Source organism: Passer domesticus, chromosome 10 (genome assembly GCF_036417665.1).
Source record: "Passer domesticus isolate bPasDom1 chromosome 10, bPasDom1.hap1, whole genome shotgun sequence".
NCBI lineage: Eukaryota > Metazoa > Chordata > Aves > Passeriformes > Passeridae > Passer > Passer domesticus.
The window spans coordinates 29482572-29510068 of record NC_087483.1 but is presented as its reverse complement, the minus strand read 5'-3'; the positions used below and the strand labels follow the sequence as shown (position 1 = coordinate 29510068).

Genomic DNA, 27497 nt, shown 5'->3' with positions numbered 1-27497 from the left:
AATCCTGCTCCTCACAGGAATCACTCTCCGTTACATAGAGTAGGATCCCTTCACTCTCCATTTCTCTCCTGACTCAAGAGCAAACCACAGGAGCTCCTACTTTCCAGCTGGCTTCACCTGTCAAAGGGTTGCTCATTGCTGCCATAGGCAAGGCTAAGGCTCTGTACTCAAGACCAGGGGAAAAAGATTCTTCTGTAAAAAGACACATCTGGGAGGTATTCAGAAATTAAGCCCTGGTGAGGAACAGGCAAGGGGAGAAGGGGTCATGATGCTTCCACCCAGAAACCCCTGTTTCGCTGCTACACCCACTGAAAAACTCAACATTTCAAGAGGGTTTGCACAAAACAAACAAAAAGTCTTTTGAACAGAAACACAGTTTATGCTGGATGAGAGACAATGATCACAAAGACTCATTCTACCTTAAAACACATTTATGAATGAATATTTCTAATGCAACCATTTTAAAGGGCATAAAAAAATAAAAAACCCAGCAAGTCCACCCTTTGGCTTTATCTTATTCTAACTTCCAAACTACTGGAACCAGAATCAACCCAGGAGATGATGTGGCATCATTGAATGCTGTTAGTTTTTCAGATGTGGTGAATATCATTAACATTCTTTCCCTCTCTCATTTACTTGTTTATAAGGTCAGAAAACCTAGAAAGCAACGTGTGAATATTGCGACACCCCGAGGCAAAGGCAAAACCAGTAACAGGCAACGTTCACTCTAAAGCAGTTGTAGGAATCAGGGATCCATCCATCCTGTGGCTCAGCTAGTGCTCTCATCCCCAGGTAGAGGACTGAAATAATTATTCAGTCCTTAGTCTGCCCAGGGATCTTCTCACCAGTGGGATTTATTTTGCTCAGAAGCTGGAATCCTGGCACTTGATAGCCCTGACTGCTTCCAGCCAGAGCCAAAGCCAGACATCAGCCTGGTCACAGAGAAAAAGCCAGCTCAGGGAGTGAGGTGGGGACAGGCAGAGACAGATTCCAGGGCAGAGCCCACTGCCACATCTGTGCACTTTCTGTTTCAGCTGCCATCCCTGCCACCCTGAGGGGAAACTGAGGCAGAAGGACTTAATGCCCACACCCATGAAACAGGAGCTCAGAAAATCTTTCTCTCTCTCCCTGCCTGAAGGGGGGAAGGTTTGAACAGGAGATGGACAACCAATACTTTCCTGACTTTCCACCCAGCCAAAGCTCAGAGTGCCATGCACAACCAGTTCAGCTGTAGCAGGGGACAGTTTTTCCACACTGTTTCTGCTAGTACCACACATCTCAGCCCTCTCAGTGCCTGGTTATGTCCAGCCTGGTGCTTTCAGACAGTCTGGTGACCATTTAACTTCAAAGACTATGTTGTGAATTGTGGTAATTAGGCACTGCTCAGTAAATAGTTTAGATATCCAAGAGACAGGGATAAGAAACAGAGCAGGAAGACTCCCTCCAGGTCCAATTCCCACCAGTCCCAGCCAGACCTGCCTCTCAGAAGGACTCAACTTGCTCATCCTTTCCTACAGACATATTGTTCTGTTATCACTGCAGCACCAAGGATGTTGCTTTTTAGTCTGCATTAAACATGTCAGCAGAGCTTAGTCAAAAGACAAGAATTTGCTGTTCTAAGCCATTTTACTCTTTGTTTCAAAAAGCACAGTCACTGACATTTTAACTGGGAGTGTGCAATAGCAACTCCCACAGCAGACATTAAAAAAAATCCCCACTGTGTTGTTTTGGTTTTTATCTGTTAAAGGCCAGAAGTTTGCACACTGGAGGGAAGGACTCTGCTTTACAGTAGAAACACCAGATCTCACTGACCCCATTTTTGAAGCATGGAGGCTGTAAAAGTATCAGGCAAGAAGAGACAGCAACACAACTGCTGGTAAAAGGAGACTTTTTCAGGCTTAACATTCTGAAGCTTCTCAATAAATCCAGCATCATCAGCTCTCCCAGTTTTATCAGAGGTTAATGAGATTTAGGGCTGTCATTAACATCTTCAGTCTTGAAATGACACAAATGTAAAAACTGAAGCCTTTTTTTCCTACCTACTAATATTTGTGAAGGCAAGCTGGAAAATCTACAGGTTGAGAATATAACTAATGTTCTTTGTTAAGGGGTTGTTTTTTTGTTAGTCTCCAATCCAAAAGTAAAATTAAAATAAAGAAAAAAGCAAAGAAAAAACCCCAATACTTACACAAACAGAAACAAACAATTAGGGTCAGCAATAGCATTACTTAGTAGAGGAATAAAAAGGAGTGTTTTGAAAATATTTGTGGTCACTGAATATATTGATGCCATGTACTGGGAGATTAACGCCCCCGCACCACAGTGGGTGGAAAGATTACACAGTGCCTTGCACATGCTGTAGGGTAAAGTGACCCAGTGCAGTGAAATTATGGAGAGACTCTTGGTATCCTGTCTAAGCTCCACAGGCAATGGATGAGGAGGCACTCATGGGTACTGCCTCTCTGGGCAGCCTGTGCATGCTGCTATTACAGAAGTCACCACAGCCAAGCCTGTGAAGAGGAAAAATGCCCCAAGAGCTGATGGAGTTATTTATTTGTGACTTGAGGAACTTCCCATACATGTTTTCTAGTCCTCCAGAAAAACCACCAGTCAGACCAGTCAAGAACCACAACTGTGCAGATAGTTCCCAGCTGGGCCAGCAGAGGCACAGGAAAAGCCCCCAGGAGGCTGCCATGTGTTCTTCTCCCTTCAATCTAGAATGAATACATATTTCATCCCTTTGCTCTGCATCTTAAGCAGGGCTGCTAACAGCTGTTTTTCCCCAAGCTTTACTGATGTGGTAATGGAGTCTTTTCCCAGATCCAAAGTCATAAAGTGACTGTGAAAAACCCAGGGGCTTCATAAGGTGAGAGGCATTTCTGAAGTGCAATTCATTCCCTGGACAAGGAATGTGAAGACATAGGAGCATTTGAATGAGAACAGATGAGCTCACCAGGAATTTGTGAGCAGGTAACTTGTGCTCTCCCAGTTGGGGTACGGATTTATTATCCCTTGCTCATTGAAAGCATCTTCTTCTCACTGACTGTCTTCTGACAAGTCCCTCTTATCTCTAAAGGTGTTCCAACTGAAACACTGACCAAGACTTCCCCAGAAAGTCACACTTCTATGCAAGTAGGATTGAAATTTTTATTCCCTGCAGTTCCCCTGAGCTGCTGATGTCTCTCAAGATGCTATAACCTAAGTTCTGCTAGATGACACCACCTTGATGTCAGCCTGTTCAAATATGTCACACAGGGTACAAATCAGGGCCCTGATCTGGGCCCATCTCTTCTCCTTTGCAGATCAAAATTGTATCCAAAAATGGCTCTTTTAAACCACAACAGCCAGGACAGTGCTCATTTGGGAATATCACAGGAGAATGTTGCAAGCTCTCACTCAGCAGCCACAGAAATCACGATGCTATTTTTTGTGGCTTTACTCAGTGACACAAATCTATAGGCCAATTTTTCAGCTTTTTTTTTTTTTTTTTTGAAACAACAACAATAAAAATTGACTGCTTCTCTTAGAGCAAAATGGAAGCAGTAATGGGAGGAACTGTGTACTACATCACCCTCTGCCTCACAGTTATTCCACAGCCTTTCTTCATCCACATTTCATCTCAGGGGGAGAAAACAACAGCCCACTATTAACACACCTGACTAGAAATCAGTCGGGCAGGCACAGATTCATTCTCTGGTCAGCAACTTCCACATGCCCACTGTGGCTAAGGAGTGTCAAGGACACACTTATCAGAGAGGACTAGAGTGAACGTTGCCTAGAGATTACTGGCAGGGTACAACCTAGAGCCCAAAATAGCGCATGCAGGGTTAGAGCCAGGTAGATCAGCAGTCACCTGATTTCGGAGCAGATTAGTTTGTGCAACGAGGTGAGCTTGTAGCTTCCCTTGACACCACTGAGGCGCAGCTTTCTCAAGCAGCGAAACAGGCTGGGGGAGGGAGCATGTTTGAGTGGGAAAAAAAAAAAAGAAAAACAAATAAACAGAGAACAAGAGAGACACAAACATATATCTTTTAGGATAAAAAAATTAAAATCACAACAGAGAGTGTATTTAGAGGCTGGGCCAAACCAGTATCACCAAGGCGAGAGAAAAAAAACAAACATCCCGGGACTGATCAGTTATGAATCCTTTGAAGCATGCCAAGTTTAGCAGTAATTAATGTTCCCATGTGGGCTGGATACTGCAGACCAGCCAGGCAGCTGTAAGAGCAACAGATACAGTTGTTAGTGACCTAGCACACAGACAACCTTACTCCAAGGCATGGCTGTGAAGTTGGAGCTCCTTAAAGAGAGGTCAGGATTAATTAACCATCATTATTATTGGCATGCAACAGGTGAAAGTCCATAGTGATTTATTTTAATAGCAGGATGTAAGTTTAGCAATAAGTGGCAGGGGTCCTGGGTGGGAAAAGAACATCCATATATTAGAGAAGAATAAGAGACCATGTAGTGCCAAACAGTATTTACACTGCTGTTTCTGTTACTATACCATGAAACCTTAATCAAGTCAGTTCCCACTTGTATCCTGTGTCAGAAACATGATTTCTCTCTCCTAGGGGTCTGTCATCACATTCCAAAGTAACTTACACTGGAACAACCCTACTTCAAAGGTCACAGGAGCAAAACTGCAGGCACAGAAACAGGGAGGTGAACTACCTCCAGCAGCTGAGTGCACGCTGAGCCCTGGCTGCTGCCCACAGCCCTGCAGAGCTGCGTGACTGAAAATTCCAGATCCCAGGCTGGGCAGGGAGAACTGCCCGCTTGGGAAGGCCGTGGATACATAACTCCCTGGGACTTGCTGCTCCCATCCTGGCAGGCTCAGGACAGTGCAATGTGTCACGTATTACCCTGTACGCGAGCTTATGGCCTGAATTCCAGAGGGTGAAAAGATCCGATCCAGTGCACGCTTTGGCTAATGAGAAGAGTTTGATCAGGTCCTTTCACAGGCTAAATCATGAATAGAGCACCAACTCCTAACTCCCAAACATTCACTCTTCAAACTGCACTTTTTTCCATACCTGTTGTATCATCTTAGCTGAACATTTGGGGCAACAGTGAGTGCAGCAGCAATAAAGGCAGCCAACCTCTGCTGCAGAGCACCAGGTACCAACCTGAGTAGATCAATTCCTACAAAACCATTTCCACTGCAGTAAAGATCCTATTGGCATGCACCAATAAAATAACACGCCCCAGGGAAATTCTGCTCCTACCCCAAACACAATAAATTATTGCTTTGAACTGAAGGCACAACCAGCTGGGCCTCATGCCTTGCATACAGAATCAAGACTTGCTTTGCCACACGGGTGATGCAATAACACTTGGGCCATCAATCTCTCTCCTCCTTTGTCTGTCAAGGTTAATCACAGTGCATGCAGTGCACTGTGGATGACTGAAGACTTGCAGCTTAACCATAAAAGTAGTGTGACCACTAAACGCACATCTTTCACTCAGGGTAGGGATGCATGTTAATTTCTTTTATGCAGGAAAAACACCAGCATCTCTTACACAGCTCATATTCCCCCCTACCAGAAATAACCCTAAGCAAAGGATGACAACTCTTGTCAGCCTGGTTAAAAGATACAGATCCAGGGTCTTTCTTTCCCGTACTGCTTCTACTCTGAAGAGTCACGATTTGTCATGGCCCACACTGCAGAGAACAAAAGATGTCTCTCCTGCCCTGGTCTATTCTGTTGTGTCAAGAAGTGTCCTGTGAAGGGAAGCACATGGATTCAAATACACTTAGGGTACAAGAGGATTCCATGGCTCATTTTAGGGACAGTATTCAACTCATGTACCTACTCTAGAAGAAAATTAGCACTATTACATGTCTTCTGCTACATTAAAAAATGTAAACTATATTTTTAATTAAAATAAATCTCATTAAAAATAAAATTCTTCACTTGACTATTGGGCAAGCCCTGGATCAAGCTATTCAGAGGCAGGAAAGAAACCTGACATGAAAAAACTCTTTTCTGCTTTCAGCCATATTTATTATCGGTAATTGTAACCAACAGACAATAGAATACATTCATCAGGTGTGCACAGAGTACATTTCCATTGATGTGCTTGCAATTCACACTCCTAAGGGCCTCTCCCGTAGGATATCAGAAGGCTTCACAAACACGACCAACTTCAAGTAACTCTGAAACATTCTTACCACTGCTCTAGGATGGGGAGAAAGTCCCAAGAAGCAGACAAACTGTAACATTTTTCTGCAGCACTGCAAGATTTTGCTTCCCCAAGGGCACACAGGCTTTTCTGCCAGAGGTTACTGGTCCTGTGCATGTGACAAAACCATGCCCAAGCATTTGGCCACCAAGACATGCAGACTGATGGTGGTGGGTCTGAACCAACCCAACAGAGGCCATCCTGCCTTCCAGGAAAACTAAACAAATGAGAAGGAAATACCTAGCAAAACTCACCAGTTCACAACACCTCAATGATCTTAAAGGTCCTTTCCAATATGAATGAACTCTATGAAAACACAGTGAAGAGGTACAGGGGAACTTAAAAGCAGCTCAGTTGGCAAATGCAGAGCTCCCAAAAAGAAAGGAAGGCTGCATATCCTCCTGATTCCTTTACCTTTGCGATTTTGGTTTCATCCTTCTTCTTTGCAGTTTGCAGGGCTTCAAAGTGGTGTCTGGCACTGTCATAATCCACAAGCTTCCTTCCTCGCTTTGCGATACGAGACTGGAAAGATGGAGAAAAGAGTCACACCAATCTTCCCCAGCAGCCAAAACTGCAAAACCTCCCAGGAAAAAAACCCTCCCAACTTCCACAACACCCCACACTCTGCCCACACAAGGGCTCTCCCTGGATCCTCCACACAGGAGGAGGCCCTGGGAGCCACCATTTCAGAGGGAGCATCTTAGGAGGAGAGAGGAGCCATCAAGGGAAGGTGAAGGGATCCAGCCAACAGGCCCCACCTCTGGGTAATGTGTATTTTCAGAACTTTAGCTCCCCTGCTTCCTAAGCCCCACAATGTGCCTGCATCCTACATCCTTCATTATTTTCAGGGCTTCCTGAAGGCTGCAGCCAGTCTCTAACTAACCAGCTCACTAGTTTGTGTGGAAGCCTGAGAGATTAAATTCAACAAAAGAAGACATTTCTGCTGCCAGCACAGCAAAAGCACATGCTCAGGATATACCCTGGACAGCCTTTTGGACCCTGTGACAGAAGCTGCAGACAGTAGTGACTGCCAAAGGCAGAGGTCTGCTGTCACCAGCATTCAAGCAAGGGAAGTGCAAGGGAAAACCTGCAGCACTGGGTCACCAACACACAACACTGAAGCCAAAACAAATACAAGGAGGGAGCTGACTAGGTACCAAACTTAGATTCAGGAATGGAGTCCTGACAAATCCATGGCTGAGAATCCAGGACAGTCAGGCCTGTGGCCTGATCCTGTGTTACCCTTCTTGAACTGAGGAGCCTCAGGCTCTCTCTCTCAGCAGAGTCGTACTTTACTGAGGCCCTGGCTCAATGGGTTTCCCCGTTTTAGGAACTATCCATCCCCTCTGCCCCCTGCCTCCCACACTGTCTGCAAACACCCCAGACTATCTGGGCTGGAGCACACACCTTCCCAGCCTTACCACAACACTTCCCCCCCAGATCAGAGAGCCTGGACCATTGTCAGTAATCAGCAGCCCAGAGACAGGCTGGATAACAGAGTGAAAAGGCATGGCAAAGAGCCAGGAGGATTGCTAATCAACCACAAAACCCAGGGACGTAGTGCAGAACGAGGAATCAGCACTGGGATTTACTTGCAAAAGCAGAATCCCCTTCTCTCCTGCCTTGGCAGGGAGCTGTGGTTTCCTCTCCCCAGGCTCCTGCAGATACGCTGCAGAACCACGCTCAGGGCTGATCCCTGCCAGACCAGCTGGAGCAGCTCACACATCTCCCACACACGCTCCTCTGCTCCTCCAGCAAACTCTGCTGCAGCTCTGGGTGAGTCACAGCAGGTCTGCAGGATCTCAGCCACATGCACACCCAAACTCTCCTCTAAATGCTCAGGTCACCCCAAGAGAGGAGTCACGAAGAAGCTGAGCCACCCCACAGTCGAGGTCACTAGAAGAAACCTCCCCAACTCCACACTGCCAGCCAGGAGACAAGGTATTGGAGGGGGCTTCCAGCTGCACAGCAATTTGTGTTAATGCATCTTACAAACACACCAGAGGAAACACGGCCCCATCTGGCATTGAAGAGATACCACTTTGCCCCCACGTCAGCCTGGTAGAAACAGATGCAGTTTCCCCACCTCTGACATGGCCACACAGCCATTTCAGTTTTTTGGGCTACCCCACCAGGAAGTTTGATTCAATGTCACCTATCTTTCAAACAAAGTCACTCTTCCATGTTTATGCAGCTCCCAGATTTCTAATAGCCATCACCATGTTTCTGCTGGAGTACAGGGAAATGCTGCAAGGTACAGACACACAGGGTGTGAGCCCTCCTGCAGTAACCACTGAGCACACCACTGCTGGTGATGGCACTCACAGGATTTTTAGGAAGGCTCAGGGCTGCCTTGTATGACTCCAGGACAGCTGCAGAGACCCAGCATCACCCAAATGTAACAGCTGAACTCCAACAGACTTCACTACTTTGCAACAAATCCATCTTAATTTAAGCCTCCTTAAAAAACAAACAAAGCCAAGCCATCACAAATCTTTTGTCCTCCACACCCTTTTTTACTCATATTTGGTTTTACAGCTAGTTGAGCACCAGTTTTAGACAGAAAATCCCCAATTCAACAGCTCTTCAGAACTTGGGCTGTAGTTTAGCTTCTCTGGCCTCAATGCAGAGACCTGTACTATTATTGCACAACGAGCAAAACCAACCAAAAACTCACTCAGAAATATTAAAAATTATGCAAGAAGAGTCCTACTCCAAGAAGTACAGACACTGACCTGAAAAGAAAGTTAAAAGTACTTTTTGCATTCCCGTTTTTCAAGTTAGAGAAGATGGAGAGGCCTTGTTCAGGAGTGAACATCCAACACTGGATAAATTATTTTCTTTAACACACAAAAATTCCTTACTAAAGGCATGCTCTGTTTTCACATTCCTGCTGTGGATTCCTTTTCAAGTCCAAAAAATCCAAGAGAATTTTTACAGCCCCTCAAGTAAAGACAGTTTGAGAAGATGTTAGAATGTAACAAAAAAACACATGCATGATCTAACTCATCACACATTTTAATTACTAGGCCATTAACGAAAACAGGTCTTTTCACAACAAAATTAAAATCATCTTTCTCCATAAATCAACTTCTTTTACCAGGGTAATGCCAGAATTCTAGAAAAAGCAGAAAAAAATCATTTTGTGGAAAACAAAAACCAGAAAACTAACACTGCAACAACAAAAACCAATTCGTGTTTGGCCACCACATGTTTGGCATCAATAGTCTGTAAATGACATAAGACTGGAGCTTTTTTTTTTTTTGCCTGAAAATATCAAGAACTCTAATTCCTTATGTGAGGCCTAGCTATACTTTTGTACAGACTTAGCAATGTTTGACAACTGGTAAAATGTGCTTTGGACCAAAGCAAAGTGCCAAAGTCTGAGTCTACAGAAAGCCCACAGAAAGGCATCCTGCTGAGGAATCACACAGGCTGCACTTCTGACTGAGGCCCATGGCATCACACCCAGAGAGACCAGCCCTACAGCCTCCAGAGGGTGGAAAGCCACAGCCCTTCCCCACATCCCGAGGTAGAAGAGGCTGGAAAAATGAAGCAAAAACAGGGAATCCCAGGAGACAAGGACACTGCTGTTCAGGGCTCGTTTTACAAGCCTGTGACCTGCCCCCATGTGATACAGCACCATCCTCCTGAAGCAATAAATATTGACAAAGGTTTTAAGAGACATGTGTTGGGGAAAGGGCTGCTTTCACTGGAAAGTAGCCAAGCTGATAGTTCCCATATGGTGATATCATTACTAGTGCTTCCATATGGTGAAGACATTTCCTGCATAACCTTGAAATGAATAGAGAAGAGATAACTGTGGGGGAAGGGAAGGTCACAGGCCAGCACTCAAACCCAGGCCCCTGGATACAATCTCTCCCTAAAAAGACACCTATCCAGCATTCTCCCTTCACTGAAAAAAAGCTGGGTACACACACAGCAGGCCTTCAAGGGCTCACAGAAATCTGCCTTCCACACCAGCCTCTGCTCATAAAGTAGATTTGCCACTAACTGCTTCCTCAATGTTTTCTACTTACAAGGAAGTTATAAGACATAAGGACCAAAAAGAAATTGAGACCTTCTGAGCTATTGCTGACACTGCCCCCCTGCATTCTGATGCAATAGGGAATTTCATGGATCCTCCTGTTTCACACCTATATTTTCTCTTCAGCGTCTTTCCGCTGGATTCTTCACTCTTGTTTTAAGCCCAGAAATAGAACAAGACATTTTCAATTAACCCAGAGCTGCAGAGATCTTGGCTGCTTTTAAAGAAGACCTTGGAGAATCAGAGCACACATTCTCCTAAAGCAGATGGGGACATAAGAAATTGATCTTCAGAGCGGTTATCTGCTGTGAATCTCTAGATCAAATAGTTCCAAGAGAATCTTACTTTAATATCTGGAAATTGGCCAAGATACGTATCCATGGTCAGAAGTGCTTGATCCACCAGCTTCTGATGGAAATCTGTCCATAGGAGATCATTGTTCTGAAAAACGAAAGTAATGAGTTAACTATTAAGAACACAAGGCTCCACATTTCTGTTTTTTCTCTGTGAGTGCTACAGCAAACAATCCTGGGCATTCAGAGCTCTTAAGAAAAAGTAAATTCTTTGGAAAACTAATGATAAAGTATCTTGGCAGAAATGAGAAAGCCTGATGCTGCTACTTCAGGTGACCTCTCCAAGGACAAAATGCCTTTGAAACTCTCTCCCCTGCAATGTTAAACTCAAGTCTGTAAGGTGATTGTCAGGCTGGTTTTGCCTCCTCCTCCCAGCAGCTACAAAAAAGGGACACCTGACACCACAAGGCACCATTTTCTGGTTTTTATTACAATACAGTTTCCTGGAGAATCATGAACAACAGAAAGCTACACTAGCAGTCTTCAGGCCTCACACCACTTGTCCCCACAGCCCAGTGGAGGACAAGGCATGCACCATGAGCTGTGCCCACTTTATCCTTGACCTTAGCTCAGGCACAGCAATTGCCTATCAACACCTTGGATTAGGTGAAAATTACCCCTCTCTGCCGTTTTTGCACTTGAACAAAGGGTTTTGGCTAAAAGATTCAGAAAAAATTCCCACTTTATACTTTTCATTTGGCAGGAACAACTCTTCTCTTTCACCTGTCTTTTCACAAGCAAAATATAAACAAGGAAATAAAGGGGAAGGTGGAAAGCTGGAAATATTCTTGCAGACCCAAAGGGTAGCTACAGTTAGTTCTCAGGATTCATGTCCCCTTTGAAATTTTCTAAAGGGTCAGTCTCTCAAGAGGCTCCACAGTGGCTCAGGAAAAAAAAACAAGGCCAAGAGAGAGTGTGAAGTCAAACCAACTGAAATACAACTCCATTATTTACTGCAACAGCACTTCCTAATGCAAAGTTTCCGTGTCAATGAAAAAACTGACCTGGAAATGCTCAGATTTTGTTTGAATTATGAATATTGAATCTGCTTTGAAGTCATTATTTCCTGGGCAAGATACAGGTGTTATTTCAGGTGAGATTTTCTGCAGGGGAAAGAAGGAGAAGGGAAGAATCCTCCTCCTGCTCTCCTGTCTATTCCTTCACCACTTCTCCAATGGCACAAACAGCTGCAGATAAGCCCAGTTCTGCAGCCTCATGGCAAATGAATGCTGAGAGCTGAACTGCCACAGCTGCTGCTCAGCAGAACAGCTGAGCACGAGAGCAGAGGGTGCTGCCTCCAGCTGGACCCACCCCAGGCACAGGCCAAGGGGATCCACGCTGCCAAATGTTTCTGAGCTCCACAGAAAACACCTGGGCAAGCTGCACAGGCATCACCTCGCCAAGGGATGACAACACCAGCAGTCTGGGGTGACACATGGCTCAGCCAAACAAGGGAACAACTGGAACAAAGGCAGCTGGTGGTACTGCCATGAGGGGTTGTGGCAGCTACACAACCGGCTGCTCTGACTGCTTTAGCCATAGTTTTATCTGCCTCTTTCTCTTACACAGAACATAAGCAGTACACCCAGCTGGCCCTACTGAGTTTCTGTTGGAATCCTCTGTCCCCATTTAGCCACTCAGGGGAAACAAACAGCCTCTGGGCATAACTGCACAGTTCTGGGTAATGTACAGGCACCTGGCAACAATCTCCTACAAAAATACTGGCCACATCCTTCCAGCCTTCCTTTCTTCACAGTGCTGAGTTTGTCTCCAATTCTTCTGCAAAGTCATATGCCTGAAGAAATGTGGTGCACAGACACAGCTTCCAAAGCTCATCTCTGCTGACAGAGCAAGGCTGGACATCCCCACATCCTGACAAAGTCTTACCTCTGCTATTTTATTTGTGTCATCTCTCCCAGGCCAATCTGGCTCATAAACTTCCTGCAAACATTCTGTCAGCTTCTTGGAGGCCTCGTGCATAGCTAGGAAAGAAGAGGGAACTGTTCAGACACAGAATAAAATAATGTGTTCCTTACAACTTAACCTTTATCCTCAGGAATGGAGGCACAGGAACATTAAAACAGATGCTGAGCTCTTCCTTAATAAATGTCTGACCCTTGATGACACAGAGATGGAAGGAGGGAGAAAGGAACCAAGGGTGCAGTTGCATGAAGCTTTTTGTGCTCATCTTCCCCTAGAAGAACAGTGAAGGTCCATCTGCTAAGACACCACCACATGTTTGGCATCAAAGCACAACCCCATTCTCAGATGGTCCCAAGGGATTCTGAAAGCTCCCCCACCTGACAAAGCTGCAACTCATGCCTGGGGAAACACCAGGGAGGGGAAGGCTGCAGAAACCTCACTGTGGAGGTAAGCACTGGAGGGGAACAAACCTCTGCTTGTGCAGACCTTACCTTTGACAGAAGCCAAGTAAGTTCGGAGGTCCTTCTGCAGCCTCGTGCCTTCGGACTGCGAACAGAAGGATCATCAGTTATTCTCTCAGCTAAAGAGAGGGTGTAAGCACTCAAGCAATTCTAATTAAAGAAAACTGGTCTTGCAGACAGGCTACACTCCAGTCCTATGATCACATCAAACTCCAAGCTATCACAATTTTTGTATTTTTTAGCTCTTTTTTCTAGGAACTTCTAGGATTTTTGCAGCAAATGAAATCATAACTCCTCTCCTCCTGTACTCTCTTTGGGTCAGTTCCCAATGCTTCCCCAGACCAGAAGACTTTGTTTGTAAAACTGGCCAGCTTTTTCCAATCCCTCATTTCCTTTGCTGATGGCAGTAGGAAAAGAACAAATGTGAACTCATCCAGAACTTTCGAGGCATGGAAAACAATTTGGGCAATGCTGCTGGAAGCAGATGGATTTCTCACAAAGCTGTGCTATCACTGCCACTTGAACAGCTGGGCAGATTTAGCCACTGCTTAGAGAGCACAGCTGCACTGGGAGCACAAAGGATCTCAGCACGAGCTCAGCTGAGACAAGAGGTGCCTGCGTGGTGGGGAGAGCTGATGGAAAACATCTGCTTTTGAAGTCAGTAGCTCTGAGGCAGCTGTTGAAGATGTCCTGTGAGCTCCCTGTCTCTGGAGTTGGCTTCAGCTGTCAAAATTCATTATGCTGGGGTGCCCCTCAATGGGGCACAAACTGGGAAGGAGTAAGAATGACAGCAGGCTGTGAGGGGCAGTGGTCTCTTTTCTGCATTCCTGTTTTGCAAAAGATATGCAAAGTCCCACCACTGGATACATTATCATCCTGCAGTTGTGTCATTTTTAAGAACTCACAATTTGGAGGTTATCAAAAACTATCAGCAGGGAAGTCCTCTGCAGAACTTGCCCACTACACACTTGGGCACTGCAACGTCTGGAGCAGTAACATTCAAAACTGTAGCATCTAAAATCAGAAGCCACTTCTAAAATTGTGTCCATGCTTGCCCTAATCCTGCCACAGCAGCAAATGACACAAGCCAAACTCAGAACTCTTCAAGTCTCAATACCCAGTTCCAAAGCCATGGATCAGAAAACCAGCAACACAATTAAATGTCTAATCAATATTTTTACATAGATCACCTGGAAAACCTACAAATCAGGTCTGAAAACTGGAGCATGCAATTGCAGCAATGCAGAACCAGCCTTCTGTGTTCTCCAGGATCCTCACAAATGGTGCTGCACCCTGCAGGTGCAGTGGTCTCAGTCACCTTTTGCTGATGTTTAAACTCAGCTGATCTCTGTCATTATGGAGTTACCTAAGTCCCCTAAAAGTACTGAGCCTGACAGAGAGAGTGAACAGACTTGACAGCCTGTAAGATCTGCAAGCAGAAAGATTTTCAATGAGAGACCCATGTTTAGAGTTTTGCTCTGAATCCTGTTTTTCCCCATTCTTAAAAAGGAATTATTTCATCCTAATATTAGACTCCAACCCTTTTATATAACCAGTCTGGTTTTGCAGTTCTAGTGGGAAGGATTTTATTACCAGCAGGGATGTTTGACATCTGAGGGGGCAGGAGGTAATGTCCTGTTCCAGATTAGATTAATGCAGGCTGGAAGAACAAACTGTGTAATTATAGGGAAGAGAAGCACTGAAACAACAGCTCCAGGTAAGCCCCCACTCAGCAAAACTTGAGAACTGTTAAGACAGAGCATGAACAACTGGGGGGAAGCTCCACCTGGGGTACTACAGGGAGGCTGCTAAGCTTGTTTTGCCACACAGGGCTGAAATGGAAACTGCTGAGTGTGAAAGGTTCTTGTCAGGGAAGAAACCCTCTCTCTGAGCTACTGACTGCAATGGGAACCCCCTCTGTGACAGCAAAAGTGCAGCCCCCACTGCCTGCCCTGCAGCATGAGTCAAAGTGGCCCAACACAGTCATTAGAGTCAGAGGAGCCTCTAATCAGGCAGTGAACAAGGTCACTGCCTGCTCACACCCTAGCCAGTTCCACAAGAGAGCAGCGCTGCTCTGTTGCCAGCCTGCAGCAAAAGGTCAGCTTCCCTCCAGACTTCCATTCCCCACTGGAGCAGAGTTTATAATGAAAGTTCACAGAAATCTCAAAGATAACTATGCTACACACACCTTATACATATAAAACTATAAAGAAGTGTGTATATATGTATATATAGCTGATTTTTTTATTCCCCTAGCCCTCAGCTCTGGATATCCTAAGAACCCAGCTAACCCATACTCATGGTTTGCCCTTGTAAAACAGGCACTGTCTACATTTATTTTAGTAATAGGGAAACTGAAGGCCTAAGCAAAACCAGCAGACCCCAAGCAGCAAATGCAGAGCAGCCTCCAGCTTCTTTGATTAAATATTTGGGGAATTTACTTCATGGTCTGCTCCACAAAACTGAGGGATACAAGAGGCAGTGCTTCTTTAACAGGCTCCTCACTGCACCACTGGAACTCATGGCTTTGGAAATTGAAAAGCCACCCCAGAGAGTCACATCTAGAAATCTGGATTTGAGGAGGTTTTTTATTTCTCATTTATAAAGGTTATTTCTTAATTGCTTAAAAATTATACCCAAAAAGTCACATCTGGTAATGCCATGTTGTCAGAAAGCAGTTAAAATGTATTCTGCTGTGTACAAGAGAATATCATTGCTGGACATGCTACAGACATGCTGCATGAACTTCTGGAGCAATAGCCACTACTGCTGCCAAGAGAACAAGCATTGGTGTCCAGGAATCTGCAATCAGCTCTGGTTACACGTAAGTCAAAGCCAGACTGAAGGATTTTCATTACATTCAGCTGTGGCAAATCCCTGCTCAGCTGGTTTTGGGACACAACCACATCTGCTGAGTCTCCACAGACATGATGCAGCTGCCACTAACAGCTCTAGAAAAAGGTCCTAAATGTGTCAAGCCACAAAAGAATAATATTTCTTCAGCACCACCTGAGCTAGCTGTGTCACACATTTCCTGCTACAAAACAGAAGCAATGCTTCCCCAAACAACAAGCACCAGCAAAATCCACAAGGTAACCGGTGTTTTCCCTTCTGGGAGGCCGAAGGTTCTAGATAAAAAGTAAAACAAAGCACACCCAGTCGAAGATCGAAACCTACTGCTGTGGAAGTAGGAGGGTGGGGAAAAATTGCTACACTGTTAAAATATTTCTGTGCCCTAAAATATTGGGATGAGGCAGACACGCAGAAGAATAATGACTCAGGCCTGACACAGAGATTGTGCAAGTATGGGGAACAAGTCAGATTTAGGTTTTAGCCATAGAAGGATGTTCCTTTTTCACCATTTGCTTTCTTTGTCTCTTCTGCCCTACACCGTGCTTAGGAAACCGAAACTGCCTTGTTCCATTTTATTTTTTATTTCTTATCTGTTTCCCAACCTATCCCTCATTCAGGGACACAATGTTGCTCTTATATCTCTGCTTCCAGCAGAGCAGCAAAAATTACATTACAAAGCAGCTGCTAACTGAAGAAAGTGTTCTGTTTGAGCTATTATTAAAAATAATACTTGTTCTAGACCCAATTTTTTCTTTCCTAAAACTGGGTCTAGAACAAGTATTATTTTTACTGATCTCTTCACTCTCATGCCCAGTGACAGGACTGAAGAAACAGGATAAAGCTGAGGCAGGGGAGATTTAGGTTGCATATCAAGAAAAGGTTCTTCACCCAGAGTGTGGCTGGGCACTGGGACAGGCTCCTCATGGAAGTGTTCACAGCACCAAGCCTGACAGAGTTCAGGAAGCATTTGGACAATGCTCTTGGGCCCATGGTGTGACTCTTGGGGTGTCCTGCACAGGACCAGGAGTTGGACTTGATGATCCTGATGGGCTCCTTCCACCTCAGCACGTTCTATGATTGCCTCATTGATTCCATGAAAGGGACCCTGGAAGTCACAATGCCATTTCTTGTAAGTGAGAAGTTATGAGTTATGGGTCACTTCAATAAGCCTATGTTATTGTTTAATTTAACGGCCTTTAATTACACTGCAGGAGATGACTGGAGGCTAATACTGAAACCCAGGGTGCAATTACATATTGACAATTATCTTACCAGCTGTTTGTTGAAGTTTTGCACACACTGTTCAAACTGCTCATCTTTTGTTTCATCTGCTTTACCAAGTTTCTGAAGGACCTGCAGAGAGAGAGGAGAAAGGAGACTTCAAACACAGACACAGCAAAGCAGAGAAAAACAGTTGCACATTTTTGGCCGTGAGGCTAAAGTTAAAAAGTCACCCTTATTCTTCTGCTCAAGATTTTCAGAATATTTTTCCATACAGTCATAGTTTGAAAACAGATTTACAGATGAATCAGGAAAAACTTGGACCTCTCACATTCTGCTGTACTGAAGAGCATGGCTGAGGCTTCTCTTTTGTAATGTAATGTTTTTTGCAGACAAGGCAACAGCAATCCAGTTATCTCCTGAACCAGCAAGACACAAACCACAAATCCCTAATATGCCCTGTGTTGTGCAGTTACACTTTTCCTGATTTAACACTCATGTCTAGTACAGACAGGGTGGGGTTCTGCTCCCAGAACCACTGGATTGGCCTCAAACACAGAGAGCTGTGCAGAGATCTCAGGGAGAGAGGGTGGCTGGAGCAGTGAAAGTCACACCCTTCTTTCCACCTTTTCTCACTATGCACATGTTTGGCAAGAGCTGGCTGCTGAGAGCCACTGGGGACCTCACACCATTAATCTGTGTGACACTCAGTCCAAGTGTCACTTCTGAGAGTGTCAGCAGCCACCCCCTGCACAGCACAGCTCCCACAGCCTGTAAAAAAATCCTTATCAGACTACTTCTCTTATCACCCTTCTCTCCTAGTTCCCTCTCCATGCAGCTAAGTGGATTGCTCCCAGGCTTAGAACAAAATAGCATTTCATGTTCTGGGCTGGCAGGTACATTCATCACAAGAAGTCTGGGCAAACCTGTGGAGGAGGGCAGCAGCTATTTGCCATGCCCAAGCAACTCCAGCCGCAGGGAGACTGGGGTATACCCTGTAGTTGGTAAGGCTGATTATATCATCCCTCTGAATCAAAACTAAAACCTAACCATGCAAAAAAAAAAAAAAAAATTAAAGCCTTGTCTCACAGGGACAGTGAAACCAAAGAAAAGCCCTCCCAGTCCTCAGCCACAGGAGGTTTTGGTGAGCCAGAGGTGAGCTAGAAAGGGAGCACCTCAACAAGCAAGGCAGCCCTGTCTGGGAAAAGCATGAGGGGGCATGAAGAGACAGAAAGCATTGGAAAGCTGGAGTCCCCTTTGCTCTGCTGAGCACAGCAGAACAGCCCTTTACCCACAGACCCCAGGTATAAGTTTCCCCCTTTTGAGGAAAAGGGGATTAAGGCAAAAAAAGCAGGTCCCTGTTACTGACACCAGATCCTCAGGCAGACCATCAGTAACTGTTCCCAGACTCTGAGGGACTGCCAGAGAGCCGAAAGTCACCCAAACCAGATTCCTCCAGTTGCCTTTGCTACCCATGGATCTTCTCAGGGAACACAGAATTTTTCCCCTGCAAGGCAGGGATCAGTCTTTCATGATTAGTCCCCAAAATGGAATTGAAAAGGATTATGCAACAGGATGTAGAAGAGAATATTTTCAATTTGAAGTGGCCTACAATAATAATTTAGTTCAACTGGCCATGCACCTACTGGCCCACTCTCATGCTTTTTTATACTGTTGAGGTGGAGAACAGCTGTTGTGCCTATTTGGCTAATCTCAGCTTCTCTCTTCCCCATACATGAATGGATATTCCCATCTCACCCCTGACCACAGTAACTGACTGTAGTGGAAGATGTGAAAATCAGTGCAAGTCATTCAGCATCCAGCTCCTAAATCCCTTATTTCAGCTGGGATTAAATGTCTAGGAGGGAATCACTGTTTTTCATTCTCCCTCTGTTCAACAGCTTCTCTTCACCTCCAGAAATTGCTGAGGTATTCCAGTGTCAGCAAAAGGAGGGAAAGGGACACACAAAGAGTGTCCCCTTTGTCACAAAGAGTTGAATCAAGGACCACCAGATTTTTGAGTACAGCTTTCTACAGCTCAAATGCCAGCAGCAAACACTGCAGCCACAAATGCCTAATGTGCTTGGTAAATCTGTCTACACAGCAGGACATAGACAGCATGAATATTCCCCTCTTCCTCACAAACCCTTGGCACATAAGAGCTTGTTGGAGAGAGAAGCAGCAATGTTGTTTGTACTGGCAGAGTCCTGTACACCAGACACTGGTGTCTCCTCTGCCCATCCACTCTAGCAAAGGGGAGCACATCCCATAGCAGCACTGCTGCTGAGGTTACACGTTCCTCTGCCATGCCAGCAAGAGACAAGGATTCAGTATTGCCTCATCCTTCTCATCAAGTGGTATCTCCTCCAGATTTTGTTCAGCTGCACTCCCCTAGGCTGTCAGATCTATGGAACAGGGGTTTCCCACCCGCTGGGTGACTTTCTAGGTATCCTAAGAGCAGGCACACCAATAGCACCCATGACTGATAACAATAAAGTATGCAAGCTGTAAATTCCAAAGCAGAATTTCCTTCTCACTCAATGTGCAGATCAATAAAATTACTGGAGATACAAAGGAGATTTTTACTGGGCAATCTATCTGTCTGGCTATTCAAAAGATGTGATGCTTTCAAGCCTGGAGGGGAGGGAAGGAGAGCATTTAACTGGGAGGAATCTGGAATGTGTCACCAGGCTCAAAGACTTAGAACAGCCTCAGTGCTTCCTGGTGTAAAACACTGAGCAGCACTCACAGACTATTCATTAAGGAGCCACATGCCTGCTTCCATCATATCCATTTCCAGTTCTACAGCCCCTTGGGGAACATGCACACTTAGTCTGGGATCATCTGGCCAGCTGGGAAAATCTTGTTCCACTGTGCTGAGGGGCTCTGCACAATTCCTGTAAAATGCTGCACACTGCAAAGAGCTCTAACTCCCAGCCCATCTCTAAGGAAAAAGCTCCTGCTGTAAGAGACAAGCTCAGGTGAGAGGCAGCTCTGAATGAGGAGAGAGGAAGTAAGAAGAAACCCTGTGTGATTCCACAGTGGTGACAAGGGGTGGGTGAAACAGATGACTTGGGGATGCCTGCAGAGAAATAAAGCAAGGAAAACAAAATCAGGTACAAGAGAAAGCCTGTGAGAAGTGAATCCCTGGCTACACAAAAAAAAAGAAAAAATTCTTGCTTCCTACACTACTCCCCATGTGGTAGATGAAGGCTTGTGCCCCATGTCTGCTGGCCCTATGGGCAAACCCCACCACACAATAATCTCTTTTTTCACCTGCTATGATGCAGCAGAGAGGCAACAGCCCTGGGCTGCAGCAGGACAGTGGTTATCTCCTCATAATGCTCTCCCTCATAACCAGATCTGCCCCACACCAAGAGCCCAGAGGTCAAACCCCAAGTCATCTGAGAGGCACAGAGGACGGCGCCTCAATGCTGGCCCTCAAGCTCCCCCATCAAAGAGCTGTGCTGGCAAGTCATACTAACAAATCCCTCTGGACTCCCTGAACCCGGCACGATGGAGCAGCTGGCCCTGGGTGTGCTGCTGACTGCAGACATGTCTGTGCTCCCTGCTAATAACCCGTGAGCTCACAGGACAACTCCCCTCCCCAGGCTGGTGGGTGCCGTCATAGGTCAGGCTATTCCGGGTGAGCCGCGGCTGCTCCCTCCCTTCCCCTGAGCCAGGTTTTAATCCTCCAGCTCACTGCAAAGCCAGATAAAGTTGGGATGGAAACTTCAGGCTCTTTGATAGCTATTAATGGAGCAGATTTACCAGGGTAGGAGACAGGACTCCAGCGCAGCTCCCAAATCTCGGGGCGGATCAGAGATGGTGTGAGGTGTCAGCTGCTGTCTGGCGGCAAACCACACCAGAAGCGGGCATGGATCTGGCATTTAAAAGATTAAGGAGCAACCATGGCTTGGCTCCTTGGTCTGCCCTTGACCTCAGAAGTCCTGGCCATGCAGAAGGATAGGGACCATTTCAAGATAGTGCAAGATAGGGTGAAGGATGGAATACTTTGAATCCCACAGAACACCTTGTGAAATGGATTTCAGAGGAGGCTCTAGTGTTGCTGTGGGTTTCAGTCTTGATTTACTGTGGTAGTAGTAAATTGGTTTACTATGATTTATTGATTTACAGTCTTGATTTACTGTGACAGGATGGGACTGTCATCCCAGACAGTGTTTTTGGCCTCAGGCACCAGGTATCTTTTCCAGTGTTTGTCAGAAACCGGGTCTCTTCTAACAATTATAGCCAGACCTGCAAATGATCTGCATACACTAAGACCAACAGGCACAGACCAGCTACTGTAGAATCTCCAAAGAGAGCCAAATTCTACCCATGGAGCCTCAGTCTTTCTTGCATTTGAATAAAAGCAACAAGCAAAACAAGGAAACTCAGAGTTCAACTGAAGTTTTAAAAGCAGTTTAAGAACCTAGAAGGCAAGATGCTATTAACAAATCAGTGAATAATCACATTCCTCTCATATCACAGATGTGTTTGTAATCTGTTCTTGTGGGCAGAATGATCTGCAGTAAACTCATAATTGCTACACTTTGAGAAGTAACACAGAAGAAGTGAAAGGGAAATATGAAAACCTTCATACCAGAGATGTGGCATTTGCTAACAATGGTCAGAGAAGTCAAGGTGTGAAATAGCTTTAAAAAGAGCAGCAAATTTGAACATTTGCTTTGGGCTATCCAAGTTGCAGGTTCTCCCCAAAGACCACTGGATTCACACAATGACTGATCATTACCTAAATATCACAACTTTGTACAACTCCAAAGAAAGCATCTTATCTGGCTGCAGTTTATCCTTTTTTTTTTTTCAGGTTGTACAGGTGGAAATGTCCCTGAAGGGCAAGGCCTCACAATGATTAGCACGGGGTCTCTGCTTCAAGCACTGGGCAGGAAGGGAATGGAGATCGGGACATCAGCCCTGTGACCACCAAATTCTGATACAGAGCAGCAATCCCCAGTAAGGACAAACACTTGCTGGCAGTGCAGCAGCTGTCAGCATCAAGAAGTACCAGACCCAACTAAAATGCAATTCTGCTTTGCTCAAAAAAGCAACTACAACCACATTTATGCTTTCTAATAAATATATGCCAGCTACTTAATGCAGCCACAGTCCTCAGTCAACACTTTCACTCGCTCCCTTTTGAAATATCAATGCCACAACACAACAAAAGCCCTGAAACTCCAAATATTCTCGACAAACCCCAAGTAGACTCATCATGTGAACCAATAACCTAGTAAAAGTCTACTTTCCATGGCATATGGGTCACCCAGGCCAAATACCAGTTTAGGGAATGCAAGTGATGAGCAGGAAGGCAATAAAATAAATGCATTTATTTTGTGGATCTCAAACAAAGCTAAATCTGGCTCTGAAACATCTGAATTTACAGTGGTCCAGCCCTGATGAAGGGCAAGTCACTAAGCCCACAGCCAGGGAACTTCAGCCCTACAAGTCCACATCTTATTCCCCCCACAGTATAGAGAGGAGCTGCACTTACATCTTACTGACATGGGCCCACTGCCCCTAAATCACTCCATCTCCTGACCTCTCCACCCCTTATCAACAACACCTCTGACTGTTGCTGTGTCTGCCAACTCCAGTGCACAATCTCCAAGTACCAAATGGGCACTGAGCCACTAACTACTGTGACTAATTTTGAATTGCAATAAATTGGCATGTGTCAATGGGTCAACTAGCAACAGAACAAATAGACCTTTGATCTCGGGCTGCTGCCTGTCATCCCATGGAAGACATTCTACTCGAAAGAGGAGAAGAAAATAGCGTCCCAGTCAGATGGAAAGCACAAAGCCATGTAACTTAATAAGGTACAAACAAAGGAAGTTTCATAAGCTTTTTTAAGCCTTGTTTCTTCTGTGCCCAGATGCAAAGTGACTTGTTCACTGAAGTAGATTTGTGCTCGTGCAATACTTTGGTTATTGCATTCAGATGTAGGGAAAAAAGCAGGAGCAGCAGTGGGAATCTGCTCCCCCTCCAGCCCTCCCCAGGAGAAGGGCACGTCCTCCTGCCCTCCATGCCTGACTCCAGGCTCGTTTTAGGGACAGCCTGGCTTTCCTCATGCAAGCCTGACACAATTAAGTCTTTCTTTCAAACAACTGGACAAAAGAAGATGGGGGTGGAGAGGAAGAAACTCCAAACATATTAATGCTTAATTTTAAATTGAGGAAATTATTCCCATAGCTGAGCAATCACCAAGGCCCTTGGATCACCGGAAGATGGGAAAGGGCAATGTCAAACTTGGCACAGAGCAGTTCTTGTTTGCTTCTTACTTGCTAACAAGGTTCAATAGATCCCACAAAGACAGGACATTGCCTCTGCTACAGAGCCAAGTGTTGGGAAACGAGGGTCCAATACTGCATTTTGTTAGCAACTTCCTGAACAACCTGGAAAAGCCATGTCTAATGTCACACCCATCCAACTGTAAGGAGGTGTTTGGTCAGCATGTCACAGTCACCAAATTTATCTCTGGCATTTCCAGCTGGCAAATTGGAAAGAGGAACAGAGAGATGAGACATCCAGTTTTCAGTGCTCAGCTCAAGGCACACTGAGTTTGATTTTCACAGGTGTCTCTGCAGTTAAACTACGTGAGAATTTGCATGCTTATAGCCATATTCTAAAACACAAGTGACTAAAAAGACAATTTTCTGTACACATCCCCAAAATATGTTACCACTAGGAACTGAAATCATTAGGATAGATTGCATGAAAGTCCTTTGCTAATGACAGACTTTAAGACAAGCATCTCAACTGTGACTTAAGCCAGAATCTCACTGTGCAAAGGGGTCAGACCTCGTAAGGCCTTTCCAAAGCTATTCTGTCTCAAATCCAGAAGATGACAGCTTCAATGAAGGCAAATCACTTCATCTCCAAACAAATACATCAAAAAGATCACATTCCTTTCTCCCTACAATACAAAACATAACATAAACCCAAGTAACTATATACCATAGTAACTATATACCATAAACCATACACTTGGGTTTATGTAACATAAACCCAAGTGTGACTATATACTAACAACATGCACAGCCAAAGAAACAGCATGTATGTGTCAAAAAACCAGCACCTTCCCTAAATAGCACTATATTAAATAGAAATATTAAAATATTAAATAGAAATATTAAAATATTTCTGTAGGAGCCAGTCATGCTGCATTGCCTTGAAGGCTCATCTCAAGAATTCACCTCTGACAGCTGTTACACAGCAGCCTCACCATGACCTGCACCTTCAGGACACACCTCTCAAGTTTAACATGACACAGTGGTCATATTACGATGCCTTTCACGCTTCACCCTTCTCCCTCACTCTGTAGTCAATACAGAAAAAAAAAAAAAATCAAGTTCCAGTTTTCTCACTTAGAATTATTTCCTGGAAATTCTGCTTCCCCGTAACAGGCTCAAGAGAAAGTTCATGGCAACAAGTTTCACCAGGCTGAAGTCAGCATCTTAAAATACACAAGATTTCGGGTGTCCTAAGACTATAGGTGACCAAAATGAGAAGAATCCGGTATAACCCCAGTTTTTGGACATTCCTCCCACAGCTACCTCCATGGGTTTAGTGGATCTCAGGCTGTTCCTGCACCTGGAGCTCAAGATGCTGTCCTCCATGCTACTGTTGGAAAGCTCCTGACCTGCCAGGCCAGTCAAAATTGCTATACCCATAGGTAGAACCCTGTGCCCAAGATAAAAAACCCTCTTGGACATGGGGCTAGAAGCCCAGTTAATCTTCTACCCTAGGAAAATGGCCAGGATTACTTTCATTTCCTTGGTTATCTCTTCTTCTCTTTCTACTGCTCTCGGAATCTGCAATATCACCTGCTGATCCCACTCTGTCTCAGCAAAACCAAAGTGGCTGAGGACCCACATTAAAAGCATCTTTGTTTTTGGAGTAGAACCTACAACAGTTTCTCCCCAGGCCATTCCCACCCTACTGACAATACTCAATTTTTCCTGAAGCAGGTACCAAACACTTTACCTTCAACCTCCATGCTATGACCAAATCACTTCTCTAAAATGGGCTTTGACATTCCCCTGCCTTAGTGCCACTCCCACTCTGGGAAGCCTTTGGTATCTGCTAACACAGTCTCTAACTGTGCAACCCTTTAAAAAAATTTCCTAGTGCTTTACATTATTGGAAGGCTCACTGCTACTTCCCACAGAACAAGGCTGCAGTATCTAGGTGGGATGGCTCGATCCTTGACTCCCCAGAACACAGCAGAGGCACTTGCGCAGGTCAGAACTCCAAACCAAAAGGAACAGTAAGTGCTGTACAGCTAATCTCTGCTGCTTCTAGTCTCATACAGACTCATTAAGGAAAAAGATAAAGATGACATTCAAGTGCACACAAAGCCCAGGGGCTCAGTCAATTTTTTGCAGCATCAGCTTTGGCAAAAAGCCTATAAATAATCAGCTCTTTGAAGAAATGGGCAAGCTCTATATGCACTCCCTTGCTTTTACTTCAGACAAGCACTTTCAGTGGGGAAAAAAAAAAGTTCATCTTTCTCTTGAATAGCTCCAGTTGAGTTCTAAAGGAAAAAAAAGAAAGTACAAACTTAAAAAACCAAAACCACAAACTCAAGAGCTCCCCAATATCACTGATATATTTAAAAGCTCCACCCCAAGCTCATTAGTCCATCTAAAGTGTTAATCAAAGTAATTTTTTAAATAAAGAGAAGAGAAAAGCCACAAATAGAATTGCTCCCTTAACAGTAGTATGTCCTGCATTTTTTATTAGCTGTCCTAGGAAAAGCTTAAAATTTGCTTGCAATGATTTTTAAAACTGACAGTGTAAGAGCCTTCTTTTATTCAAGACCGTAAAGTAACACTGTCTCAGTGGTCAATAGTAAAAAGTCATTTCACTATTAGCAGGTTTTTTAACTCATATGAGCAGTCCCCAGAGGTTCTTCCATCTAAGAACAGGTTGCCAAGCACAAGCTTTCTCCTTCCAGCAACAACTCCTGTGAACACATCTGCATCAAGCAGATTTGCTCTGTTAGATGGACCCTGAACTTGGAGATCTTTAGAAGGAAGATACCATGAAGAGATTAAGTCAAGACCACCTGGTTGGCCTGACAGCAAATGCTTTCATACTGGCAAAGAGCAGATCCAGAATGCTTCACCATTTTCTTCTAAATGCACAAGGTGAAGAACATTCACCACACCTGTGTCAGGTACAATACAAATGACATTTCTTGATTGCACCATTTGAGAAGAGGGCCCTTCCACATTTCACTGCCTACATCAGGTATGGATTTCCCAGCAGTGTGAAAGGAGATGCTGTCCCCATGCTACCAGTCACGTATGTTCCCACAGCAGTCAATGACAGGAGGAGTTCAGCTGCCCCTCTTCCCAAAGGATCACAACTATGTCCTCCACACAGAGCTGTACAGACTCCTCAAGTATCTTTTTCTTTCGTGGAAGAAGATGCCAAGAGCTGCTGAGAGCCCAGCTCAGCTGACATTGGCACAGGGCAGCAAGGGTGCTGTGCTGAGGTTCTGTCACACCAGCACCAGACAGCAGGGACTGCTGAGTGTCTGCATCTTGTGAGTTGGGCAAATGAAGCCAACATGGGAGAGGCACCTCAGGGTGCTTCTGCTTTTTTTTTTGTTTTGCTGTTTTTTTAAAGAGAGAGGGCTCCTTCATATGCTAAAGCAGCAGCAATTGTTTGCTAAATCCTTAAACATTGTACATGGCAAAGCACGCTGTGCTCTGGTTATCAACTCAGCCACTTCTGTCCTTCACAGTCTGCAGTTCTCAGATATCCAGATCTGGTTCAAGCTCAGCAGCTTTTATTTTTGACTGCAGTCTCAGAGCTCAGTTACCAGCCTTGGACAAGATGGCTCTGCTCAGCTTCATGCTGGAAGGGTGTCGACAGATGCTGAATATATTATGAACAAGTGGACATGAGCTGTCACTCCCTAAGGAGAAGAAAATGGCACACTGAGGAAATTTGGTCCCTATAAATCAATTGGAGGGGGGGTCTGTTAAAAGATCCTCAGATTGTTTTTATTCCTGCTGTGTACCATACATTCATCAACATTAAAACAGGTCCATGAAACAGCACAGGAACAACAACTTAAAGCTAATGCAAAGTACTTCAAGGAGAGCATTATGCAGCTAGAAATGGCTCAAAACATCTCTTTATTTGATGGAGAGTGGTGGAAAGAAAAAGTATTTTCTCTTTTTTTTGTCCAAGCGAGGCAGTACCAATCATAGATATCTTTATAGATAGATATCATAGATATCTGTATCTATAGATGTAGATATCTTTTCACTCATATCTTTATAGATGTCACATGAAATGTCTAGGGATTTTAGTACTATACCATCCATAGCTACTGAAATAAGATTCATCAACCAGCAGAACTCGGTACCTTTCATTTACAGGAGTGTTGATGGACCAACTCTTCTTTCTCACCCT

The 27497-nt window shown here is 44.8% G+C and overlaps 1 protein-coding gene and 1 long non-coding RNA gene across 14 annotated transcripts in view; one reads left to right on the top strand and one right to left on the bottom strand.

Moving 5' to 3' along the window:
• Positions 1–27497, bottom strand: part of BIN1 (bridging integrator 1) — a 90192-nt gene that overhangs the window by 35453 nt on the left and 27242 nt on the right. For 7 of the 13 annotated variants that reach the window (XM_064434934.1, XM_064434942.1, XM_064434933.1 and 4 more), the window contains exons 2-7: positions 17097–17177; positions 13002–13056; positions 12475–12569; positions 10580–10675; positions 6601–6708; positions 3854–3946 (exon numbers count right to left, since the gene is read on the bottom strand). In XM_064434934.1, the coding sequence (XP_064291004.1) occupies positions 3854–3946; positions 6601–6708; positions 10580–10675; positions 12475–12569; positions 13002–13056; positions 17097–17177 (528 nt within the window). The remainder of the gene's footprint in view (positions 1–3853; positions 3947–6600; positions 6709–10579; positions 10676–12474; positions 12570–13001; positions 13057–17096; positions 17178–27497) is intronic. The other 6 variants (XM_064434945.1, XM_064434936.1, XM_064434940.1 and 3 more) reach the window with 1 other exon arrangement.
• LOC135308412 (uncharacterized) lies at positions 20690–22178 on the top strand. The gene is made up of 2 exons (XR_010368850.1): positions 20690–20820; positions 21874–22178. It is a non-coding gene; the product is annotated as an uncharacterized LOC135308412 (long non-coding RNA).